The sequence below is a fragment of the Lissotriton vulgaris genome, chromosome 11, assembly GCF_964263255.1.
Source record: "Lissotriton vulgaris chromosome 11, aLisVul1.2, whole genome shotgun sequence".
Classification (NCBI taxonomy): domain Eukaryota; kingdom Metazoa; phylum Chordata; class Amphibia; order Caudata; family Salamandridae; genus Lissotriton; species Lissotriton vulgaris.
In genome coordinates this window covers 538,079,540-538,106,569 of record NC_141699.1, presented here as the reverse complement: position 1 = coordinate 538,106,569, position 27,030 = coordinate 538,079,540, and the positions used below count along the sequence as shown (strand labels likewise).

At 45.2% G+C, this 27,030-nt stretch overlaps 1 protein-coding gene across 1 annotated transcript in view; it reads right to left on the bottom strand.

Moving 5' to 3' along the window:
* The window catches only part of POLB (DNA polymerase beta), a 162,674-nt gene extending 158,340 nt beyond the window's left edge, over positions 1-4,334 (bottom strand). Inside the window, exon 1 of the mRNA XM_086943578.1 lies at positions 4,120-4,334. Within this exon, the coding sequence (XP_086799704.1) occupies positions 4,120-4,180 (61 nt within the window). The 5' untranslated portion in view covers positions 4,181-4,334. The remainder of the gene's footprint in view (positions 1-4,119) is intronic.
* Positions 4,335-27,030: the final 22,696 nt, after the last annotated feature.

The window sequence follows — 27,030 nt, the reverse complement described above, 5'->3', positions numbered from 1 at the left end:
GGCGTCCTTCTCCGCTTCGCCGGCGATCAGCTGGGCTCTGCTTCGCTTCCCGCCTCTTCCGGCGCCTCAACGGAGCTCTTCTAATGACGATACGAGTCAGCTGGGCTCTCCCTCTTCTGTTGCCCTCACGTCAGGAAATGCACTCGGCGGCAGCGTCGCTTCCAGGTAGGGACGACAGCTGGTTTTGCCGCTTTCCCCGTCAAGGGAGGGTGTCGAACTGGAGCGCTGCAGTCGCGAGTATTTCTATTTGTTACCCCCTGAATTTAGGGTCAGTTAGCTTGGGGCTGGGTCCCAGCTCGCCCCCTCTGCACACGACCTTTAGGATGGGACTAACAGGTCCCTGGTAGCCACACTTCAGGGATTACAGTTCTTGACAGACTCGTCACAGAGTCCCTGATAACTTGAAGATGGTTGCTGAAACAGTGGGGTTTGGTCAGCCTAGGTGGGGGCACTTCCCAGTAAAGCGACAGCCGGCCCCGCAGGTCGATCTTGTCACCACTAGTGCACAATCCTCCTCCTCAAGTCGCCTCTCTCCACACTGGTCACCTCAAGTAATGCACCAAATGGCTGCTGGTCACTGGCCTTTTATAGGGTGGCCTGAGACCTGCAGAAGTCACTGGTTGCTTCTAGAAAATTCCTTATGTTAGCCTATGGCCTGTTTTCCAGTAGTGTCCGTTATGGCAGTTGGTGGACACCATTTTAGGTTTCTGGATGTTCCTAGATTTTCAAGGGGCTGACTAGGCCTCACAGGTTATGAGGGAAAAATGGCGTCATAGCCAAGGAACACCTAGCCCCCTGACAGCACTGAAAAATCCTGGTGGACATATAGAAAAAATAAAAACAGAAACTCTGGAAGGCTAAGGGAGACAAAAATAAATAATGTTGGTTAGAGTATCCCCAGATGCAGATAGGTCTAACATAGGGCCACAACCCAGCATCACCCTAATAAAAACCTATCCTCAGGACAACGCAAAGTAGGCCCTGGCAGCGCATACTGGGCAGCCAATACCAACAACTGTGGAAAAGCACAGATTGAAACTATATCAACCCAGGTAATTGGACAGCATAGGCAGGAAGATCTTGTGAACACCAGTAGCCCTTCACAGTATTCAGCGCTGCCCCAGAATCTGCAAAAATGTCATCCACCTGCAGAACCTGGAAACTATGCCGCATGGAAACAGCCCAGGCAGGCACAGGTGAAGACGACCCTTCACACATGGTGAGTGAACCCAAGCAACTGAACCAAACAGGAACTCACCACACAACAAAGGAAGTGCCCAGCAACACTGCCCCCAATCACCAAATCACACAACATGAGACCGGCGAAAATTACAAGGGCAGCCCTGTAGTCTCCAACCACAGCCCCAGGTCAAAAGACCATGACCGTGGGGGCCAGACGCTGCACTAGAACCACAGCGCCGGAACGACCCGGGCCAGGACACCACGAAAACTCCACGCCCCAGCCCAGCAAATGAACGGGGAGAGTCCCTGACCCCAGAACAGGAGCGCAGCTGACCGGGTGACCGGAGCAGCCGCGCAGAGAGAAAAACCCACAGGAAACAATGCAGAAGTAAATAACTGCAAATGAAATACTCCTGTGAAATTCACACAGTAAAATAACGCAGAAGCATAAAACTGCAAATGAAACACTCACGGCACCGTCCTGAAGAAAGCCAGAAACAGGAACCGGGAGCACCAGCGTTCCGACCACCGTCGGAGCAGAAAAAAAATAGGCATGGCGGTAGGTGGGAGGGGCTTATGTAACTTTTGAATACTGGCGTTGTGATTGGCTGGGTGGAGGCAGGACTGCCTCACGTTGTTAGGACTAGGACGGGGAGGACCCATGAGGGGGTAATGACGCTGAATGACACTTCTTGCCTGGGCGGTCGCAACATTTACACTAGTTGCCGGGCTGATGATTTCACAGCCCTGAGGCCTGTGAGGTCATCCGCTTGGTAAACACATAGCATTGAGGGCCAGGCTCCACCCCCGAGGATGTTCGAGTAAAATTACCCCCGGGCGTTTTAGACTGAAGCCCTGCAGTGCTAGGGCTTCATGACCCTCATGGAATTGAGAGCACAGTCACCCCCACCCTTTCCCAACTTGTCACAGGGTTGGTTCACCCGGTGACGAGGTGGGAAAGGGCAGGAAAAAGGCAGCAGGTCGGCGGGAAGTCAAAAACTCGAGTCTGCGCAGTTTGTTATTTTTGAAGACACTGCACAGACTCTGATACCACGCTGCATTTTGTAAGGGCCATGATTAGTAGTGGTATAAAACACATTTATGACACTACACAGCTGTACTCTCTGGCTGCTAGGAGGAGATTCGCAACTGCATTAGCAAAGGTGGTGCTGATGAGCAATACAATTGTGTGTGACTCGGGATGGTGTCTGGAGACTCCAGATGGTGCCCTACAGCCCCCAAGCCAGTGGTCCACGAGGTGAGAGGTTTACATTTTACGGCTCCGTCTGCCCCTGAAAACTTTAGATTAGCAATTGTTTGTGTGCTTTCGTTTTTCCTCTTTATGCATTTCACTGTTGTTTTTATAATGCGACTGTTAGAACTCACATCGTAAGCAGGGCTAATGGTCTGTGTACACAACTGACATTCATGCACCCATTTGAAAGTGCTTTGATTGACCGTAATGATTTATGTAATACTGGCCTTCATGGCCACGCACATATTTTAAAGTACTTTCATATCCACGCATGATGATTTTTGTATAGCTGGTTTTCTGAATGCACATATTTGAAAGGGCTTTCATACGTTCGTGATGTTTTTTTGTTTTCTGAAGGTGAAAATGTGCCTAAGATCACTCAGTTTAAGTAAGGAAGCACGGATTTATTCACATTTTCTGGTTTCACCTTACAAATCAGACAGTAAATGAGTGTCTATTAGACTTTATGTTAAGCCTTTGGTTTTTACCTATTTGTGCATTTCTGTGTAGTTTTTATAAAGAGACTGCAGAACTCGACCTGAAGTCAGCCCTAATGGTTTTTGTACAACTGGCATTCTGAACATACATATTTGATTTAGTGTGCTTTAATACCCGAAAATGATGAAAAGAGCTTTGGTGAGATTTTATTTTTTATTTTTATTTATTTTTTTATTTTTATTTAAATGTTTACCTAGGATCACATAATTTAGGTTGTGTAAGCCCTGATTTATCACTTTTTTCTAGTTTTACTTTGTGTAAATCAGCCACTAATGAGCAGATTCTATGGTACAGGTAGTCCCCTTGCTTATGGTGAATGCATTTTAGCTATAAATGTCATGGGGCCTAATGCCACCAAAAACCATTAAACCATGGTATTGTGGGGGCACTAGAAGACAGCCATAACTGTGGTGCATTAGAAAATGCATTATTTTATCAGATTTCCAAAAATTAGACTTGCACAGAAAATGGTGATAGGCCTCCCCGAAAATACCATGCCACACCCCGCTACGAGCCTCCCCGTATGCTCCACTCCCCAAAGGACGAGGCCCGCCTCACCACTCTAAAACTTCACCAGCCGCCACTGTCTTTACTCCGGTTTTGTTGCTATGTATAGCGCTATCTGCTTAAATCTGGAGCTACAATAGTACTTTATAAATACCATCAATAAAAGTATATATTAAAACAATGTACTAATAACTTGCTTCTTTATGTAGTGCTTCATACTGTGTTCTGCCTCGAGGTGGCAACCCTATTTTTAGTTCCACACCCTACTAGGTGTACTGCTTTGGACTGAATAGTTCACCGTAGTGGTTTGCTCCACCGCCCTCCTCCCGTTTGCCACATTGTAATTTAGATAATGTTCTCGCTGGACTTTTCCTATGAGATCTCATGCGACTTCTCTCTCCTTACTTGTCACTTGTTATGCTTCCCAAGCTGCCACGTCTCTGGCTCCTAGTCGCCTATTGTCCTCGTTCTCCCCTCCTTCACACATTAGCCCACCTTGTTGCTTGCAATCCCTTCGCCTCCACCAGTTCATCTTTACTATCGCTTCCCCCCATTTGTTCCCGCAATGGTCCCAAATACCGTGATGTCCTCGCTGAATCATTAGGAGTGGTATAGACGTGTGATGTAGTCTCGCAGTCCCTTCCCACTCCCTTTTTACTTGCTCCAAATCATCTCACCAGTCAGAAAGTCGGTGATGCCCTCGTTGGGACTCTGCTCTGGTGCCTTCCTCTTGCTCATGGATACGTTCTGATGCCGCAAAAACCACAGCTGAGCCGAAATGTGTCTACGGTAGGCTAAACAGGGGGTTAACTGTAAATAGGGTTAAAGCTGCAGTCAGTGTTGGGAGGACGCACAAAGCTTTGACGCGTTACGTGCTTACGTCACCACGCGGAACGTAATGCATAGTATCTGTACTTTAGGTTTCCCGTGAGCCTCAAATCGTCTCTGATAGGACTAGTTAACTGAGCTGCAGCTCAACAGCGCCACTTGCTGGATCCTGACGTGTGCTACATCGCCAATCCACATAAAAGAGATGCACCGTTCACCAGAGAAAAACAAGCACTGGCATAGCTGTTATGTTGTGTAATTATGTCATGTTGCTTTAACCATGCTCGTTCTACATTCTGCTTAGAGTGTTTCTATGTGCTGTATTCCAAGGTAGTCAGTTACTCCTGACTGCTAACCTGTCTGGCTGTGTACCTGCTCTGCTGTATGCATTAAATTTACTTTCCACCTATTTCAAGTGTAGTTCATCAATTCAACAATTGGCGACGATCGGGATGATTTTCTTAAACCTGTGAACCGCTTTCAAGGTAATTCCGACCTCCTTAAGGGTCGAAACCACAAGTGGAGCAGAGACGACGTTACTTCACTACAACAACGCTTGGAGGACAATAATTATTCTTGCGCACTACAAGCCTGGTGAGCGACGCCTTATTTTTTTTGCTAAAACTATATTTCCAATCCTTATTTTGGATATCTTGGATGCGCTGCTATATCGCGCTCGAGCGCTTACCGTTGCTCTTCATTACGCGCTGCTAACGCGCGTGTCTTCAAGCTTGGAGGTCCTCGCTCCTACTCGCGTTGCATCTCTGTAACGTCATACGTTCACTCAGAACGTGACGCATCACACGGTGCGTGGCGGCCATTTTGGATTGGGCAGGCCTACTCGTCAAACGAAAAAAAAAACGGAAGACGTTTTTTTTTGATTCTTTTACCTATTTCGACACCCACTAGTCGGATTTCCATCGCGGTCACAGGTAATCGCTGCTTTAAGCCTCCAACTGAACGTTTTGCCTAATTTGGAGACATTTTCAAGAATTTCTGCAATTTCTTCACTTTATGGTGGTGAAGAGCGGACAGTGTGTAGAAAGATCCTGTTTTCACTGAACAATTCCACCAAACTGTACACCTTACGGATAACTTTCCTTTGCAATCTTCTCTCATATCATTTAACTCATTTTTTATTCTTTGCCTCACTTCACACCAACATGAGTCAACAAACATTTTCTCTGAGTAATCCTCAGGAATTCTGGTGTAAAGGTTCTGAACCAACGCTAAAATGGCTAGAATGGAAGGACTACTTTCTCAATTATATTGACACTGTAGATTCTGATGGGAAAATGTCTGCTGATCAAAAGAAACGTATTCTTTTACACTCATTGGGTCCTAAAGGTCTTAAATGCTATAACCAAATGAACAAGCCTATTGTGGGGGGAGGTGATAGTAATGTATTCACTGTGGCTCTATCCAATTTAGACAAATATTTCTCCCCGAAGGTTTGTATGGGTATCACGCGTTACAAATTTTACCAAAGGAAACAATCTAAAAATGAGTCTGTGGATGACTACGTTGGTGAGTTGAGAAAAATGGGTGATGATTGCGCCTTTGGCGGGTTACTTGAGGACTTAATTCGTGACCAGGTGGTAATGCACGCTAATAATCCTGCAATTCAGGAACGTCTTTGGATGAATGGGGATGCTTGTTTAGAAGATATCCTAGCCTTAGTTCGTAAAGCTGAGTCATCCAGTAGATGTGCAAGTGCTTTAAAATCTGAAAATGTCAGCAAAGATGTTGTGGCTAAAGTGGATGCTAGTTCAAAAAGAACCGGTAATTTTAAACAAAAAAGCGAAACATGGGCAAAGCCTAAGCACAGTATTGAATCTCCCAAATGTTATAGGTGTGGGAGTTTCGAACATTTGGCATTTGCAAAGTCTTGTCCTGCAAAAAAGAGTAAATGCGGTGCGTGTGGACTGTATGGTCACTACACCAAAGCATGTAGAAGGAAGACAAAGACTGTCAAATGTATTCAAGAAGACTTAGTTTCGGATGAGAACACTTCTAGTGACGATGACCAAGCATCTGACTGCGCTGTAGTTTTAAAGAAAAAATTACTCCTCAATATTAGGGATGGTTGTTTACTGGTCGATAACAAACCTGAATGTTGGATACATATTGGGGGTGTGCGCATTAAGGTCTATGCTGACTCTGGTTCGCCTTATACTATCATAAACGAAAATGTATGGCGCAACACTTTCATTGACAAAGTTGGTTCAAAACTGTCTCCTTCGGATATTGACCCTGAAGGTTATGACGGTGGCAAAATTGACATTGTTGGTTTTCGCTGGCTGAAATTTGAGTTCAAGAACCGTAAATCTTATGGCAAGTTATATGTATCAAAAAAGGGTCCATCTGTTTTAGGGTGGAAGGACCAAGGGGATTTACACATTATTCTTGACCCCAACTCTGTGGAGAAAGTTTTGGTTATGGATGAGGGCACCAAAACCGGTGAGGAACTGTTAAAAAGATTCCCTGCAGTTTTTTCAAAGACTATTGGCAAGTTGAAAGACTTCGAACACAAGATAATTTTGAAGGACTCTGCCACTCCTAAGATCCATAAGGTTAGAAGTGTGCCAATAGCTCTAAGAAAAGACGTGGCTACAGAACTTGAGAGATTGGTTTCATCCAACATAATTGAACCGATCGAAGCATCTGCTTGGGTTTCCCCTTTGGTGGTCGTGAAACGATCCAACGGTAAATTAAGACTATGTGTGGATCTTCGCCACTTAAATGATAATATAGTGGTTGACCAATTTCCCCTGCCAAAGATCAATGAGATGTTAGCTTTGCTGGATGGGGCTAAATGGTTCACTACAGTCGACTTATCGTCTGCGTACCATCAGATCCCTTTGTGTAGAGACAGCAGGAAATACACTGCTTTCATAACCCCACAGGGTTGTTACCAATTTAAGAGGATGCCTTTTGGGTTGGCTTCGGCCGCAGCTGTTTTTCAGCGTTTAATGCACAGACTGTTTTCCACTGTAAAAAACACCAAGTTTTTTCAGGATGACATCCTCATCTTTGGTAAGGAAAGGGCTGATCATGACAATACCTTAAGTGAGGTTTTGAGCATTCTCAATGACAAAGGGTTAACTGTTGAATACACCAAATGCACCTTTGCCAGTGATCATGTAACTTACTTGGGGCATGTCATTGACTGTAATGGTATTAAACCTAAACCCAATTTAGTTGATGCTATCAGGTGTGCTCCTTCCCCCAAGGGAAAAGATGATGTCAGATCCTTTATTGGCTTAGCTGAATTTTGCTCGAAATACATTCCCAACTTTGCTACCAGAACATATAACATTAGACAGTTGCTAAAGAACAAGACAAAGTTTACTTGGTCAGTAGAATGTGAACAAGATTTTGATGACATCAAAAGCTGCATTGCCAATATTGCTTCCTTAAAGAGTTTCAACCCTGATGCTCATTCTATTATCACCACCGATGCCAGCATTAAAGGTTTGGGTTCTGTTTTGTCCCAAGTTGGTGTGAGTGGTAAGGAGCAAATTGTTGCTTACGCTTCAAGGTCACTTTCTCCCACAGAAGAAAAATACTCAACCATTGAAAAAGAAACTTTAGCATGTGTATGGGCTGTCAATCACTTTAGAGCTTTTGTATGGGGTACCAAGTTTACTTTGCGCTGTGATCACAAGCCACTACTCAGAGTTCTGACCACTGAAGGTACTGTTAACACTTCTGCGAGAGTTGCCAGACTTGCTATCAAACTGCAAGATTTTTGTTACAATGTGGAATTTGTTCCTGGTAAAGAGAATTGTATAGCCGACTTTCTTTCCAGAATGCCTAAGCAACTAGATGAATGTGAGGATGAACTGTGGAACTCCTTTCAGGTAGCCTATGTACAAGACATGGATGGTGCAGGCATTTCGAAGCATAGGTGGGTTGATGAATATGCGAAAGATGAAGAACTGTCTTTAGTTAAATCCCATCTAGCTGGGTCTTGGCCTAGGAAAGTGGACTGTAAGCATCCTTTGAAGCCGTTTTGGGATGTTAGATTAGATTTAAGTGTTCAAGATGGCAGCATCTGGTTTGGCGAAAGAGTCATACCTCCCAAGATTTTGCGGCCCTCCATCATGGCTTTATGCCATGAGGGGCATTTTGGTATTGTCCGTTCTAAACGTACAGTTAAAGCCTCCTTTTGGTGGCCAGGTATGGATGCTGAAATCGATCAATTTGTTAGGAACTGTAAGTTATGTCAAACTGCTGACAAATCTCTGGTTGTCTGTAAGCCTCCTATGGGCAGCATGACTGCACCTAGTTCTCCTTGGGAACATTTAGCCATTGATATCATGGGTCCAGTTGGCTGTGAGCAAAAATACATTTTGGTCTTGATTGACTTATTTTCCAGGTGGCCTTGTGTAAAGGTTGTGAGCAAAGCTGATACCACTTCTGTTTTAAAGTTTTTAGATACTTCTTTCACGTTGGAGGGTATCCCCTCAGTTTTACTCAGTGATAATGGTGTCCAATTTACCTCTAATAAAGCTAAAGAGTACTTTGACACACTTGGTATCAAGCACAAGACTACTGCTCTCTACAATCCAAACAGTAATGGCATGGTTGAGCGGTTTAACCGCGTCATCAAAAGTACTATTCAGATGTCTGGTGGGAGTAAGGACTGGGAAACTCAAGTTTTAAAAATGGTCTGGTCCTACAGAACTTCTATTTGCGAGGCTACTGGTTTTCCTCCTTTTGTACTTATGCGTGGCAGGAATCCGCGTACCAAGTTTACTCCTGGTTGGTTGTTTAAGTCCTGTGTGGTAGATTGGTCTGAAGATGTCGTTAAGGAAAGAAGCCAAGCTTCTCATCTTAAAAGTAAAATGTTGTACGACTCAAAGCACAAGGTGAAAGATGTTAGCTTGGTTGTTGGTCAATGGGTAAGGGTCAAGAAACCTGGCAAGCCTTCCAAGGAGGAGAGTAGTTTTTCTGAACCTTTGCGAATTGTTGGAGTCTTGCACAATGCTGTTCGCCTTTCTGATGGGCGTGTTTGGAACCTCAAAAGGATTGCCAAATGTCCTCCTCCTCAGGTTGTCCCTCCGTGTCTAGCTTCCCCTCAAGAGTCTTCTGATTTGTTTGACCTAGAGGACTTGTTTTGTCCTAAAGCTTCCAGTGCTTCTCAGACGTCCAACGCTTCCAGCTGTCCTGTCTCTGACACTTCTGGCCAGGTTTCACCTGATTTGGGTGCTTCTACTTCTTCTAATTCTGCTGGTGAAGTTCAGGTTCATGCTTTCAGAAACCCTAGGCGTGAGAAAAAGCCTCCCGTGTGGTTAGCAGATTACATTTCTGAGAATTTTCCATTGTAATGTTTTTTTTTTTTTCTCCCTCTGTTTGATGGGGGGTGGTGTTGGGCACAAGTTATACTCCTTTTTCTTTATTGTTCAAAGGGGGATGTGTTATGTTGTGTAATTATGTCATGTTGCTTTAACCATGCTCGTTCTACATTCTGCTTAGAGTGTTTCTATGTGCTGTATTCCAAGGTAGTCAGTTACTCCTGACTGCTAACCTGTCTGGCTGTGTACCTGCTCTGCTGTATGCATTAAATTTACTTTCCACCTATTTCAAGTGTAGTTCATCAATTCAACAATAGCCAATAGTTCTCGCATTTAGTTATCAGTCTGGTCATTCTGGTGCCATGCATAACTGCCAAGGTGTCAAATTGCTATGTGTGACATTTTCATAACTTCAATGTAATTATGAGTGACATTTCAACATCTATGAGTGACACTTTCACGCAAGCAAAATCAAGCACGAGGGAAACACATAAATACCAAAAATTGCATGCATTTGAGCAACGGAAAGTCAAGGTCTTAAAACTGCTACAAAACACCAGAAATGGAAGAGCACTAACTGAAACAGAGTGCATAATTGCAGTTCTCAGCAACAAAGTGCACACTCTGCAGTTATCATAATGCATAGATCGATAGGAGAATGCTGATAGTAATATACAAAGCGCTGCTGATAGTAATACACAAAGTGCTTAGAAGCTACATGCCAGAGGCACTAAACAATAATTAAATATGCTATTAGGGATTCTGTGTTACCTATGTGATAAAATATTAAGAACAATGACAAATGTTATTTATTGCATATGAAAGGTGCAAGCCACATACAGTATACTCAATATATCCATTACATTATGGTTTTGCCAGGGGTGGGTTTTGAACTAATTTTCTTGAGTCACTGTTTTGTCCCATGCAGCACATTATCCTGGGTGCTAAATTGCCAGGGATTTAAGAGCTATAAAATGACTACACACAGTTTTTTTTTACAATGTGTGTGTATCATGGCCCGTCAGGAGCACAGAGAAAGAGCTACAGCAGGCAGAGAAGCATGACAAAAATGTTGTACATATATTTGCGTTTCAACAAAACAAGGGAACCCTTAAGGTATAGCATAGGGACCTTGGGCATTAATTATTATACAGAACAGTGGTCCCTATAATAAATATATTGTAAGCAATGATCATACACTTGATAAATTGTATGTCTTCTGTCCATCCGGACAGGTATTTATTTTTTAATCAACAAATTATTTTTTGGTTATTAAAAATGTCAAGCGGGCACAGCCGTGACCTTCAACATATATAAAGGACAACAACAAAAAAGGAAAAATGGAGAAAGCTCAAAATATGTCTGTACACTTGTGTTTCAGTAGGACAGACGTTGAATGTAAAAACACGCCATTGCAATTATCAATGTTACATACACAGTTTGCATATGGGGTTATGTGTCGACGTTTCGATGCCTATTTTAGAATGTGGGCATCATCATCAGGACATTGGATGACATTATTGTTGTCTTAGTTATTGTAAACGCAATTAGTGGCATGGTTTACATGGCGGGTGAAACCTGGAATCTAGGAAATAATCAGGTCGTGTTCGCAGGGAATTCTGCACCCTCGCGGTATATTTAAAAATCCGGCGCGAGTTAATCACAGCGTTCGGTTTATACAGGAATACGTCGAAAAGCACAATGGCTATTTCGGGTTAGGTAGGAGGCTGCCACGAGTCTGGCGATATGGTGCACATATATTTGCGGAAGCAGGTTACTGGCAGTGCATATTCTGAGTCACACAAGACCACTTGTAACAACAAGAGAGGAAGGGAACGGAACCAATGCTCCTACTCCCCTCGAGAGAAATCGAAAAAACAAGTAAGGAGCGTCATGCCAATGAAGATTAGAAAAAGAGCAAGCATGTATTGACACTCACAGTCCAGGATCAACTGTGAGAGAACCCTCATTAGGTTGTTCAGAAAGCCCTCACTCAACAACCTAGTTGGTGACATGCTTTATCATCGGGCCCCACCAGGAGTGGCCGAATGCCACCCTAGTGTGCTGCAACGCCAGGTTACTGCAGAGCTCGTTTTTTTTGTTGATGCATGAAGTGTCGATATAGTGATTTAAAAATGACCCAATCGTGTCAAAAAAGAAATGTATTAGTTATGCCAAGTGGACATATATAAAAACAGAGGTGTAGGATAAAGGACCACAATTAAAAGTCCGGTGTTATCCCTAGTGTGAGGTCAACATGTTTCTGCCTATGTGAAGGTAGTTATACAGGCATTCGTCAGGACCAGTGAAATGAAGTGACCACCCCCAGCCATCTGAAGCTGCTGAGAAGCCGGGTTTTGGCATGCAGGAATCAGGAGGCGGAAGACGAGTCCTGAAATTGGTAGTCTCTTGCCTGAATCAGGAGGGTTGGCATGTATGCTGACCGCACTATGAATAATGCATTGTTTACAGTCTGTGTCCGGCTGCACTTAAGATAGAAATAGAGAGGATAACGAAGGTAAGTACTGTCATAGTTATTCAACATTGTGACAGCTTTAGTCTAACTAATGACACTGCGCAATAACGTCCTTCTAACAAGATGCATTTCTGTTAAGGGTATCTCAATGGAGAAACCTGCTCTCTCTTTCCCAGCATGTTCCCAATTAAAACTTTCGGTTGGTGGCAGAAAAGACTGACACACTTTAACTACAGATAGCTTGAGGACATGCCTCAGCCAAAAGTGCAATGAGTTGGAATAACATCAGCAGAACCATCCCTTCCTTCGAAGATGAACAATGCCGTCCTCATGGCAAACGTTCTGTGCAGTGGTTCTCTGAAGGAACTCCAGCCTCAAAGCTAGATAAATTGCATGACTTCACAGAATTTAAATTAAAAAAAGGATCCACACTATTAGGAAATGATCCATGTTGAGGGGTAGTTAAGAATTCTTTTAGTGGTCAGTTAACTTAAAAAAATTAATACAGAGACACCTAACAATTTGCATGTATTTAAGAAAAGTCACTCTTCTTCAACAAATGGAACTCAGTAATACAACTGCCTAAAGGCTGAAGCTATACTCTGTAATGTTAGGACATAACCACTAATCTAAAAAATCAGCAGATCAAAAGGTTATTCACATTGCCAGAACAGTGCACAGAAATTGTGAAAATTGCAAACAATGAGCGATACGACTTCAGCACTACTAGTAAGCATGGGCTATGCCTCAGCAATTAGAAACAATTGCTGAAAGAAATGTGTGGAGTGCACATGTTACATTATATCAAACTTCTAGCTCCCTTCTCCAAGGCAAAGCTTTGCAGCTTTGCTGTTATCCATGAACTGGAGTCTCTCAATCAGACTTCAAATTCATTACCATCGCCCGGACATTCATTTTGTTGTGCAGCCACCTTTTCCCTGCACTGTCTAAAGAAATGTATCAAGATAAAAATATTATTTACAGCGCTGTTTACAACAGTGCTCGGAACAAGTATGCATGTATTTAATAAATGTCACTCTCTTTCAACAAATGGAGCCCGTATTATACAACTGCCTAGAGGCTGATGCTATACTCTGTATTGTTAGGGTAGGAAGCTGGGTATTTTTATAGTATACCAAAAAGAGGTATACTGTGCAAAGAGTGCAGGTACTTATAAGTGGACAGGAGCTTGCTCTAGCAATCCCAAGGTAGTGTAGTCGAGCAGCCTTAGGCTTATCAGATAGGAGTGTTAGACATCTGCAAATACACAGATTAGTCAATAAATGGTACACAGAACTCTATATCCACACTAATTTATAAAAATAACAGGTATATTGAAATATATTTAGATGCTAGAATTAATACAATAAGGCAAGTACGTTTTGCAAGAGATATACCTTTAGGTTTTAAAAGTCGACACTTAGTGCAACTTTAATAGACAGCAATGTTATCCTATGGAGGAAAATGAAATACTGCATACAAGTTCTTTATAGCGACTTATGAGACAAACCCTCAGGACTTAAGGTGAGTACAGGGTCAAAGGCAGCACCAGCCCAATGTTAGCCTATGGTGATTGGTCCGGTCGAAAAGAGACTTTAGGTTTGGACTGGGAGACTAATCAGGCTGAACCAACAGGTGTGCTTGGGTCTTGCGATTATCAGGGATGTAGGGACACCTCTGATCTTCGTCTCCACAGGCCAGGGGTGACGGGTGCTGAGGTACTTTGAGGCATCGGGTTTTCGTCTCCAGAGACACTCACTGTGGAGAGTCTCTGCACACAGAGGCTGCAGGCAGGCCCGGACTGGCCGTTGCGGGCACCGGGCAATCCCCCGGTCGGCCACATGGGTGGGGGCTGGTTTTGGACCCCAGGGGGCCGTTTTTGCTACAGGGCCGTTTTTTGCAGCATAGCTGAAAAAACGGCCCTGTAACAAAAACGGCCGAAATCCGGCCCTGGCAAAGAGCTCGGTCGCACCCCAATGCCCCCCCTGAGGGGGGAGTGGGGGGGGGGGGGGAAGCCGGCCGAGCACTTTGCCAGGGCCGGTTTCGGTTCCCAGTCCGGCCCTGGCTGCAGGGGACGTCGAGAAAGTTCACAGCTGGGCAAACCAAGGTGGGCTTCATCTCTGGAGAGCTGAGGGCCACGCTGGCACCATTGGCCCTCATCAACTCGAGTTTGTAGTGACGGGTTCAGTGGTGCAGGCCGGTGTCGAGTTTTCACTGTCTGGAGTCCTCACATTTCTTTCTTGGGTGCCTGCAGGATGCAGGGGAACAGCTCCAATGCTCCACTGCAGTTCCTAAGTATTTGCTGGCACTCCTCCCAGGCTTTGGAGGCATAGCATCTTGCATTGTGAGATATGTTTGGTGCAATTGGCGGTAATAGGTGAACAGGCCAGCAGGATTGTCGCCAAGCCAGTTGCTTTGTCTTCAGTTCTTGCACTTCACGGTTGTTCAGTCATTCTTCATCTGATTTCCTGGTGTTAGGGGCTCCCCTAAATACTAGATTTAGGGGTTTTAGGGGGCTATAGGTTAGTAGCCAATGGTCTACTATTCCTGGGGCCACTATGCCCCTTATATGATAACTTCCAGTGGGAAGTGGGCATAACTCTGTCCCAGAGTTTCCAAATCTGCCATCACAAAGGTGGTTAGACTCTGAAATTTTGCATTCACTTCAGGTAGCTTATCTTAGGGGTGGAACTAGCCTGAAGGTGAACACACCTCTCTGATTACTAATTTTCCCACCTGTCCAGGTGCCAAATGGGACCTGGACCTGGACTGGGGGGGGGGGGGGTTATGGCATCCTCTCCTGTCCTGTGAGGGAAGTCAGATTTGCATACCAAAGGTGTTGGGCTCTTTGAAGCCTCCTTGCCTTGGAATGCTAATTCACAATCCATCATGTGGGAGGGGGTGCAAATACCTTCTACCCGAGCAGGCTTTGTTTCTGACCTCCTGAGAGCAAATGCCCCATCTCTAGGTATCAGAAATGTGTCTGTTGTGGCAGGCTGGATAGCACCAGTCAGCCATCAGACTTGTAGTTGGTAGGTTTTCAGGGGGCACCTCTAAGGTGCTCTCTGGGTACATATATTAATAGATCCATCACTGGAATCACTGTTAGCCTAATAATATGAAGTGATTGTTACCAAACACCTTTGGTTTCAGTGAAGTTATCATATAGTTGTGGAACTTGTTTTTGACCGGTGCCCAGCACATGGATTTAATGTGACTTCCCTGGTCACTTGTACTGGCAGTAATTGATCTGACCAGTACAGGGACATATCTGCTCATGCATATAAGTCCACACATGAGAATATAGTGCACCCTGCCTTAGAACTGTAGTACATGCTGTAGGGGTGACTTACCTATACCGCATGCAGTGTCTGCCATGTTGTGTTTTCCCTTTTGTCTGCCCCTAGACACGCAGCCTGCTATAGCAATTTGCATGAGTTTGGTGAGGGGTCCCTTAGGGTGGCAAAATCCGTGCTTCAGCCCTTAGGGAGCTTCTTTAGCCTCCTTGACTTAAGTGTAAGGGGTAACAATTACTAGGGACTTACAGGGAGTGATAAAGATGTTGCCAATTGGTAAAACTATTGTACATTTTTGGGAAAGAGATTTGACACTGGGGACATGGTTAGCAGCAAACAAGTGCACCTCAATTATCAGGCAAATAGTCAGGGTGGCCATGGCAAAAAGTGGTATTTTCCTACCCCTACCCCCCCCAAACAAAGGAAGAATGAGACTTACATTTCCCAATGGAGTCTTCATCATTGTAAGTTGAAAAACCTGGAAAGGCCATCTGCATTGGCATGGTCAGTCCCAGGAATGTGCTCTGTTGTAAATTCCATACCTTGAATGGAGCTGGACCACCTCAACAGTTTGAGGTTTTCACTTTTCATTTGCATCAGCCATATGAGGGGCTTATGGTCAGTTTTAACAAGGAAGTGAGTCCTAAAGAAATATGGTCTCAGCTTCTTCAGGGACCAAACCACAGCAAAGGCTTTCCAACTCTGCTCTCTGGGGAGTAACCTCCTGCTAATTAAAGGAACAGGTGTCATGGCCATCATCAACGGTTTGGGGTAGGGCCACTCCTACCTCATGCCCAGAGGCATCTGGCTGCATTATGAACTGCTTAGAATAATGTGGATCTTTTAGAATGGTTGCTGAGCACAATGCTTCCTTCAGAGTGTCAAACGCCTTTTGACCTGAGGAGGAGGAGCTTCACGCCAAACGCTGCTGCTGCCGCTGGTGACCGGCTGTTGTTTGAGCCATTAGAGTCGCTGTTGGAGCTGTTGGAAGCTGCCGAGACCGCGGCCACGGGAAACTGCTGAAGGTGCGCCGCGGGGGTCGGAGCACTCGAATCACTCGGATCTCTCTGATCACCTTGTGCGGCACTGGGCGCCCTAACGCCTCGACACGATCTGCAGGCTGCGAGCGCTGGAGTGCTGGAAGCCGCTCGAAAGGCGGGAATCACGGAGGGCGCAGCTGAGAAACCAGGTGCAGCTGTGAGCCACTGAGAGCTGCCAGGAGCCGGGAGCCGGGAACCACGGGGCGCAGCAGTGAGAGCTGTGAGAGCTCTGCATGTGCCTGAGTTCTCTGGCTTCTGATACCTGAACTCATGAGCGCTTGAACTTTGCAACCTGGGCTGGGTTGGGTTGAGTTGAGCAAAAGAGATAAAACAATCAAAACAGTCAAAGCAAGGCAAGGCACAAAGCAAGGCATGCAAAAGACCTTTTATTGTGCACCAAGCACTGGACATCAGGCACCAGGCTCCAGGCACTCATCAACACTGGGCTGAGCCTGTTGTGCCACCTCACCTGTATACCCCATCTTTACCCTTACTGGATATTGCCAACTGCTGGCTGCTGGTTGCTGGCTGCTGGCTGAGGGTCAACTGCCCACGGTTGATGACTGACGGCTGGCCCTGTCGGAGGATCAAGGCGGGAGGCCGGAGGTGGCCCTTCTGCGACTCCTATGCGACTCCTATGTGGCTGCTGACAGTCTGGAGGTAAGCACAGCACTTTTGCAGAGGGGGCTGCAAAGCGTGGATTCGGCAGGGGGGAAGGAACACCAAGGAGTCCTAAAGACTCCCCCAGCTACGCATGTCCCAAAGATTCCCCCAGCTACGCATGTCTCTGAGTACTTGCCTGTATCACTAGCCTGCCTGTCATCAACTTCGGACAAACTAAGCTGAGCAAGGAGCCCAGGCTGTGTCTCAGCGGTGTAGTTGGAAGCTCCACCGACTGGACCATCAGGGCCGTCTACTGCCCCACTACTGCCCCACTGCCCCTGCCTACTGACCTTCTGGTGCAGTCTGTTGCATACTGGACGCTACTGGTCGCTATTTTTGTCTGCCAGATCGTCCGAGCAGCATGAGATCAGGGCACGTTCGTGGATGCCCTATGAGCAAAGGAGGCACAAACAAATGCAAACGAACGTCGAAAGCGTTCGATGGGACTAGAGGGGAACCACCAGCCAAAACCAGGCAGACAACACAGAGCGAATGCTCATTAATCGATATAACAATTGACAAATCTGACTCTAACAGCCAAAGAAGCGAGCAAACAACAAAAGCTGAAAAGAGCAGTAAATCAAAAACCAGCCACGCTGTGTTCCAACCAAAAATCTATACAAAGTTTTGCTTCTTGAAAAACGCGGGGGACACTTTACTCTCAAATATCAACGAATCCTCAGGCCTACAGCAACCTATTGAACCATCTCAGCTCCCCCAGCCTGCACAGTAAATTGGCACACTGACAGACAAAAACAGTAAGGAAAGCCCTAGCCCTACAGCCAGAGGCTCACCACAAGTGACATCAACCCCTCAGCGCGACAAAAGCTGGATTACTCAGGACTTTACAACCAATGGGATAAAGCCTGGAATGAAAATTGTCTTAGAAGCAAACCTTATTCAAGTGCACAGGGCAAACAACGCAAAAAACCTGTCTGCAGACAAACTTTACAAGAGCTTCACAGATCTTGGCGATACTGCTAATGATAAACCTTGAGAGGAAAATACATTCAGCACGTGCAGCAAAACTAACGCACCAACGAACTGCAAACCGAAAGCCAAGAAGCAACAAAGCACCTCAGCGACCACAAGGAGGCAAACGTAAGCACCGAAAAGGAGCATGGAAAGAGAATGACCCAACTCTGGGAGGCTTAGCTTCAACTCAAATTGCACAAGAGATTGACTACAACAGAACATCGAGGCCTGGGAGGGATATAGCCAACACAGACAGGCCACCAACTTTCCTGTCAGAGGTGATAGAAATATCCTCATATCTGGGAAAGGAAGAGCGGGAAGATCTACTAGCTGCATACTCCCAAGATAAAAGCAGAAGTGAGACAAGCGTTAATACACCAATTACGATAAGTGATGGCTCACACGAACAACTGGTGACAAGTGCAGAGGCGTCAGAGAGGGGTCAAAAAAGATCCATAACTTCAGAAAATCATGCAGAAACCCCAAAACACACAAAGCACGAAAGCGCTTAGCCTAGTCTGCTCAAAATAATACAACTCCTTGTAGAAGCCCTCAACTATCAATTGGATAAAATGAACACCCAATTAACGCTACTGGACACACTAGCAGTATTTGTGGTCGCCATTGACGGGAAGCTGGGCACGCTAAACACGCTTCTTCAAAACAAGTTGGATCAGCCGCAACACGCAACCAGGAACAACAGAGGTGGATGTGGATGTGGATGCAACCCAATCATCGACAAATTGTCGACACTTCCAACAATATTGAGCGACCTGTGCACACAGATCAAAAGGTCTGCCCAGTGCCCACAAACTAACCCCTGCAACAGTATCTTTGAAGAAGAGATAGATAACTCAAGGAACAAGGAAGTGCCTGGAATTAACGAACAAGGAAACTCCAAAACAAGAGCCCCTTCACCCAATAAACCCAAAAGCATAGGGGCCAGCAAAATTGGAACATCAGACCCTCCATTCTTTGAAAATTTGGAGGAAGGAAAAGCACACACAAAAATGAATGCTAAACAAAGAAGAGCTAAAAAACGCAAAGGTAGGAAACACAAAATACACTCTAATCGCAAAGGCTTTAAGCACTTCTTTGGGAATACTCCAGCCATAGAACAAAGCACAGTTCAATCTGAGGGTGGCACTTGCATTTCAGAGACTGAGGGAGGCACTAGCACACGTGAGACTCCCGCCAAGGCAACAGCCCCAACCCAACCAACCGATGGGAAGGGGCAAAAAATTAAGAACTTGGAAATTCTTGGATATACCACACAAGAAGACTCCGAAGCCGGATTACAAGACTCATGCCTCCAACTCTGTGGGGCCAGAAAAGTAACTCTTGAACCCAATTCGAAATGGGCGCCAAAAAGTAGCAGGATGTCTTGCACTAATCTTCCTCAACTTACAGAGCAAGAACATACTTCGGGCAAAAAGTCTGGGTACAATCCGGGACCAAAATATGTAGGGAAGGGCAAAGGATCGTCAGATAGTCAACTATCCACAATTACTCAAGCGATCCCGTCCGCACAGATCGAAGAAGAACCAGCTACCTCACGCGCCACCCCCCTTGGCCTGGTGAGAACTACCAACCGGCGAAGCCGCCTGCACCAAATCAGCATATATCTGGCCGAGAGTTAAGAGTCACTGCAGCTAATATTAACCAGGATAAACCAACCGCAACATGACTAGTAGAGCATATGTCATCAAACCAACTTAAAATAGACAGTGGGTTCACAAATGAACAAAGAAACGTTACAGGCGCCACATGGTTTAACCCGGACTACATTTCGCAAGGAAGACATGACACACTCAACAGAGGCAACATCCTACGGCTGCTATCCCATATTCCCTCTACGGAAGAAGTAAAAAGCTCTGACCTGGTATCCATCGAATTTATACTTATAGACGATGATGGCACAGGCAGAGAAAAAACGATAGCAACTTGGACAACTTGGGTAATTTCTCAGAAAATACAAGCCGAAGCAGAGACCTTTAAAAACTGGGGGATGACCATAAAACCATACTCAAAGCCAAGATATCCAGAAATACTAATCTTGGTGGAAAAGGCGGCAGATCAAGCTATCGTAAAAAGCCCCAGAATTTCTGTTCTGAGAGGAGTGGCAGGGCCAGTTGGAATAAACAACGACCAACATACCGGCACCACCGGACGGATCGGAGAGGAAAAAACATGAACAGCTGGATTGTATGACTTAAGATGGATAGCCAGACTTTAAACAACAACAAATGACAAACCGGCCCTAAGACAGTGAGGGCATTCATAACCTACTAAGAATATGTTCGTGGACCATCAACGGCTTAGCCTCTAAAATAACTGACTCAGAGTTCATGAACTACATTAGAACCTTCGACGTCGTGGCATTACAAGAGACATGGCTTGCAGATCCCCCGCACCTTCAGGTATACCTGCGCTTTTACACCGGCGCAAAAAGGATAGCTAAATACGGGCACCTTCAAGGTGGCCTAGCAACTTATGTATTAGCTACAAGCATCCTGATGGTAAAAGAAGTTGGACCATCCTCTACAGCTTCGCTGTCAGTAAACTTTCCCTTGGTGCAATTAAAAACAGGTATCGTTGATACCGACTTCACTTTAATCAACGTCTATGTTCATCTGAGAAAGAAAAGAAAAGCAGTCAAAGACCTATGCAACTACATGGAGGAATGCATAAGGGAAAGACCTACAACTAACATCATGCTCACTGGGGACTTCAATCTCAACCTCATGGGCATCACGCAAGAAGATGAGCTCCTAACCCAAAACTCAATTTGGGACATCCCACCTCAAGGGAAGTAACACATATCCAAACAAACAAAACTAGGCAACAAGACTCTAGAAGAACTGGAACATTTCAACATCAGGGCCCTAAATGGAAGGACTTCCGGAGACAACCCTCCGGCCTCAACATTTCACTCAACAAGAAATAGCAGCATTCTAGATTATGCTTTCATCTCATTACCATTATTCCAACACATAAGTTCTTATCGGATAGGCAGAAGTGGAGATAGCGAGCATTGTCCCCAAGAAACCACTCTTGAAACTGTGAAGCCGAACTTTGAGCTGTCCAAGGAATCAAAAGAGTCAGTCCACACCGTTAACTTTAAAAAATCAAATACTCAGTAGCAACAGATGAGACTCTAGTTGAAAGGGCAAAACAGCATTTTGGGGCCCGCACTGGATCAAGCGAAACTGCCACTTGGGAACAATTTACAAACACTATGTCTAATTACGCTACAAGATCCAAGCCACACTCAAAATCAGGCTACGACAGATCGAGCAAATTCACTCAAGAGCATAAAGAAAAAATCAGAGGCACAAAAACATCAATTTACCCCACAATGAGAGAACCCCAACAATAACCCGTGGATACAGTAAAGCATGACCATCTACGGAAATTAAAATCAACATTGAAAAAACTAAAATAGGAAGCAAATAAATCCTTTGAGGATAATCTATGGGCAAGACTTCACTCTGATATCAAACGAAACGATGGGGCAAGGTTCTGGAAATCGATAAACTCGTTCATAAGACCTACGCTCCATGGAGTCTCATCCAACATCACAGAGGAGACATGGGCAAACTATTTCGGAACCCACTTTAACCAGGCAACGGGAAATAACCAGGTGTCAACATCGGACCGCGAGAGGGAAACTTGTAAAAAACTCTCACCTAACAGTGACAACAGCCTCAAAGAATGCCATAACTCGACTCTAAATGATGATCTGCCGAATTTACAGAATATTATCTAGCGCCAAATTAAGAAAGGAAGAAGCGAGGGAGCTCCATGACCAAATGGAATCCCGCCAATTCTTTATAAACAAGACGTGAAAGGCTGGGCAGCAGCTCTCGAACCCCTTTTTCTGGAGATAAGACATTACAACATCCTGCCAAGCTCCTGGAAGGGTTCCATCATTTCTCCAATTTATAAGGCAGGAGACAAGGCTTACCCTAAAAAAAATTGATTGGTGGCCTTAATCGATAATGAGGCAAAATATTTTGCAGGCATTCTCCTAGAAGAGTTGTTGGCAAGGGCCGCAGAGAGACCCTTAATACCGGTCAACCAGACAGGCTTTGCCAAATCAGTAGGTACAACGACCAATATTCTGACCATGGGAATGCTCATAGACAAGGCAGAATCAAACAAAATGTCCATCCATTTCTACTTTATAGACTATAAGGCTGCCTTTAATCACATAAACCAAAACATTTTATGGTCTAAACTGAACGGTTGGGGGGTATCAAGACCTCTGTTGGATCTGCTGATCAACCTCCATACAGATGCCTGGGTACAGATAAAGGTGGGGGATGGATCAGTTTCGTCCAGGCGCATACTGACCAACAAGGGCCTGAAACAGGGCTGTGTCCTGGCACCCACTTTATTGAACCTGTTTTTAGGCGACCTTGTTCCGATTCTAAACAGCTGCAACTCCCACGCTCCTAAGCTAGGAGGACTCTAATTACCTTGTCTACTATATGCAGACGATATTGTCTTAATAAGCCACACAAAGGTAGGGCTCCAACATCTCCTGAACGCAACACACAGCTATTCAAATGAAAATGAGCTGACAATAAAGCTGGAGAAAACCCAAACGATGACCATCAGTAAGAATAAAAGAAAATTAACATCATGGTTCTGGAACAAGACAAGAATTGGAGACACCCCAATATATAAATATTTAGGAGTGAAGATCGATAACAGCGGGCAGTACTCCACTTAGAGAACAAGTATACGAGGAAAAGGGCTATCTTTGGCAATTTCACTGAAAACACTAAACAGCAAACTTTCTGGTCCCTCTCTTCCGCCTCTGGCGCAAGTAATCTGCGCTAAACTCCTCCCAACAATCACCTACGGGAGCAAGGCACTCAGAGGAAGGGACGCCAAGATAACACATTTACAGCTGCTTACAGAATTATTTTCAGCCTGCCCAAGCGAACCTCACCAGCACAAATCAAGCTAGAATTTGGCATTGAACAACAGCTCCTGGCAAGACAGGGAGCCTATATTTCAGCCTGGGACAAAGTGAGGAAATCCAAACAAGGAACATTAAACGAGCATCTATGGACGGAACTAACGCAACATCCGTCCTCACCAGCAGCCAAGTTCCTCACGGGCAGCCTGGTAAACACAGGATTGAAGCAGCTCTGGGACACCCCGGTAAACCATACAACACTTAAAAAACTGGTCAAGAAATCGATCAAACAACTATCGTGGTCCAAGATAAGGCAGCCCTTTCAAAAAGAACGCACGGCTGGATGACCCTGAACTCTTACTCAACGAAAGCACCACAGAGGTACTTTGGTGTGGGTTACGCCAAATCAGTCAAAATGTGCTTCTTAAAGTATAGGTTAGGCTTGCTACCCTGCATTCAAAACTTGCCACGCTGGATAAAAACCAAAGCTGTCTCCCTTTGTCGGTTATGCGGCTCAGCGCAAGAGGACATGCTGCACTTGATTTGCTCCTGCGAGAAACTGCTGGACGAACGGAAATACTTGTTGAAACACCACTTTAATCAACAAGAGATACGTACATGAAGGAATGCAGTTCTCGCCTGCTTTTCATCCCATGATCCTCAGATGAACTGCAGTTTTGTAAAATTTATGAAGGCAGTGGAAAAGAAGATGCTAAAAAACGAATCTCTAAGGGTTTCGATATAGCTGACTAAACATTACATCATTCACTGTCATTACTGACTTCATGAGAACATGAGGATACCGGGAAAGCAAAAAAATTTATAACACAAAACTGAATTAAAGTTTAAAAAATTAATCGCTCAGGAAGTTATCCTGTGTATAATTGAACCGAGGAAATGTGACTGTGATATACCGATTTAATCAAACATGTAGTTTTAACAATTTTCTTCTTTTAATCTGTTTTGTACTGCAATGGTTTTAAGTCACTATGCTAAATAAAATTACTTACTTACTTACTTGCATACGCCTTTTGACATCTCACTGTCCAAATTACCTTCTTTGGCATTTTCTTGGAGGTCAATTCTGTGAAGGGTGCCACAATGGTAAAAAACCCTTCACAAACCTCCTGCAGTACCCAGTCAAGTCAAAGAATGCCCTGGCTTGAATCTGGGTGGTTGGAGCTACCCAGTCCACAATTGTCTTGACCTTGGGTTCTAAGGGTTGAACATGGCCTCCACTTCCAAGGTGGCCCAAGTACACAACAGAGCCAGGCCCTACCTGGCACTAGCTTGCCTTGCTAGTGAGAGCCGCACTCTGTAGACAATCAATGACCTTCCCAAGGTGGATCAGGTGATCCTGCCAAGTGGAGCTATAGATAGCGATATCATCAAGATATGCTGCACTAAAGGACTCCAACCCATCAAGGACTTTGTTCACCAACCTTTAGAAGGTGGCATTGGCATTCTTTAGTCCAAAGGTCATTGGCATTCTTTAGTCCAAAGGTCATAACAGTGAACTGGTAATGCCCATATGGGGTTGAGAATGCTGATTTTTCTTTTTTTCCGGAGGTCAGACCAATCCGCCAGTACCCATATGTTAAAGTACAATTACTGAGAAATAGGGCTGCCCCTAATCTGCCAATAAGTTCATCTGCCCTTGGGATAGGGTGTGCATCTGTCTTAGTAACAGCATTGAGAACTCTTTAGTCCACACACAGCCTCAGCTCTGTTTTACCACCCTTGTGTGAGGGTTGGGGTCTAAGACCACTGGACTGGCCCAGGACCTCTCATAGGGCTCAATCATCCCTAACTCCAGCATTTTGCTGACTTCTTCTCTGATGCTTTCCTTCACTTGGTCAGACTATCTGTACTGTTTACTTTTGACAAGCATAATGTCACCAAAGTCCACATCATGGACACACCAGTTAGTCTGACATGGGGTGAGGGAAAAGATCTCAGCATACTGCTCCAGGACTCGCCTGCAGCCAGTTTGCTGTTGGACAGAAAGGGTGTTTGAAAAGACCACTCCATCAACTGACATATCTTTTGGATTCTGGGAGAGGAGGTCAGATAGAGTGTCACTCCCTTCTTCCTGATCCTCACCAGTGACCATCAGCATGGCACCATCAGCCCTGTCATTGTAGGGGTTAAGGAAGTTCACATAGATAACCCTATTGGGGCTCATGGAGGTGCCAAGGTCCACCAGATAGGTGACTTACACTTTTCGTTCAAGGATAGGGTCATGTCCACTCCATTTGTCCTGAAGTACCCTGGGAGCCACAGGCTTTAATACCCACACATTCTGCCCTGGTTGGGACTCCACCAGGGCAGCTTTTTGGTCATACCAGAACATCTGAGGTTCTTGGCTGGCCTCAAGGTTTTTGGATGCCTTTTCCATGTACACAGTCATCCTTGAATGTAGGCCAAGCACATAGTCCACTATGTCCTGCTCAGACTCTGTAAGAGGTCTCTCCGAGCTTTCTTCCATGACCACACACAAGTTAAAAGGGGGCTTAAAATCCCACTTACTTCTGTGGTACTTCTCTGCAGGTGAACAGCAAGCATGGCAAGATGACATCCCATCTCCTTCTGAGTTTTTCATGGAGTCACATGATCATCCCTTTCATGGTTTAGTTGAACCGTCAACTAAACCATCTGTGGGTGATATGGGATTGTAAACTTTTACGTCACCTTACACTCAGCCCACATGGCTTATAGGTAGCTAGACATGAAATTACTACCTCTGTCCAACACCATCTCTTTAGAAAAGACCAATTTTGCATAGATACTCAAGAGGGCTCTGGCAACTGCAGGAGTAGAGACAGTTTTAAGGGGAATAGCTTCAGTGTATCTGGTGGCATGACCCACTACCACCAGTATGAATCTGTTCCCTGAGGCTGTTGGAAAATCCAGAGGGCCAACAACGTCAATCCCTACCTTTTCACAGGGAACCCCAACCACCGAAGTGGAATTAAGGGCGCCTATGGCTGGTGACATGTCTTTCCACTAGCTTGACAGGCAGCACATGAGTTACGCAACTCCTTCACCTTCTGGGACCTACCTGGCCAGTAGAACTGGGTGACTAACCTATTCCAAGTTTTGTTCTGGCCAAGATGCCCAGCTAAGGTGAATAAGAGCTCTCTATACTTCTGAGGCACTATCACTCTTCTCGTGGTACCAGGTTTGGGGTCCCTCTTCCCAATAAGTTCTGTGGGAGCCAGTAACACCTCCCTTTTCCTAGTCTAGTCTAGTCTGGATACTTGTATTGCGCACATATCACATCCCAAGGGAGTCTCATGGCGCATGCGGACAATCCTGAGGTGGGTGAATGAGCCAGAAGATGGAACTAGCAGAAGAGCCAGGTTTTCAATTTTTTGCAGGAGCTCATAAGTTCAGTGGTTGTACGTAGGCGTAGAGGAAGTTTGTTCCAAAGGGATGGTGCCATGAAAGAAAAGGCACGACCGCCATTTCTGGCAGTTTGAACTCTGAGCAGCGTGAGCTGTGACTTAGTGCTTGATCTCAGCTGTCGACCAGGCAGGTACCATGTCAATTTCTGAGTCCAGTATTTTGGTCCTTGACCGTACATGTGTTTGTGAACCAGACACAGGGTCTTGAAAATAGTTCTTTTTTTACAGGGAGCCAATGTAGGATTCTCAAGCATGGCAATGAGGGGGATCGTCTGGGTAGGCCTAGAATCAGACGAGCAGCCATATTTTGTACAACCTGCAGTTTCCTGATATGGCACTCGTTTATGGCAAGGAGGAGTGAATTGCCATAATCTAGCCTATTTACGATGAGGCCCTGAACCAGAATTCTGCGTGCTTCGGTTGGTATCCATTTAAAGACCTTGCGTAGACTCCGCATGATTCCGAAACAGGTGTCCACCGTATGATTTACTTGGTCCTTCATGGATAACTTGTTGTCCATGGGGAACCCTAAGTTGCGGACTGATTATTTTGGGATGGGACACTCCCCTAGTTCCGAAGGCCACCAATCTTGGGTCCAGTGCTCACTTGCTTGCCCAAATGGCATGACTTCAGATTTGGTGCCATTCAGCTGGAGATGGTTTTGTCCCATCCA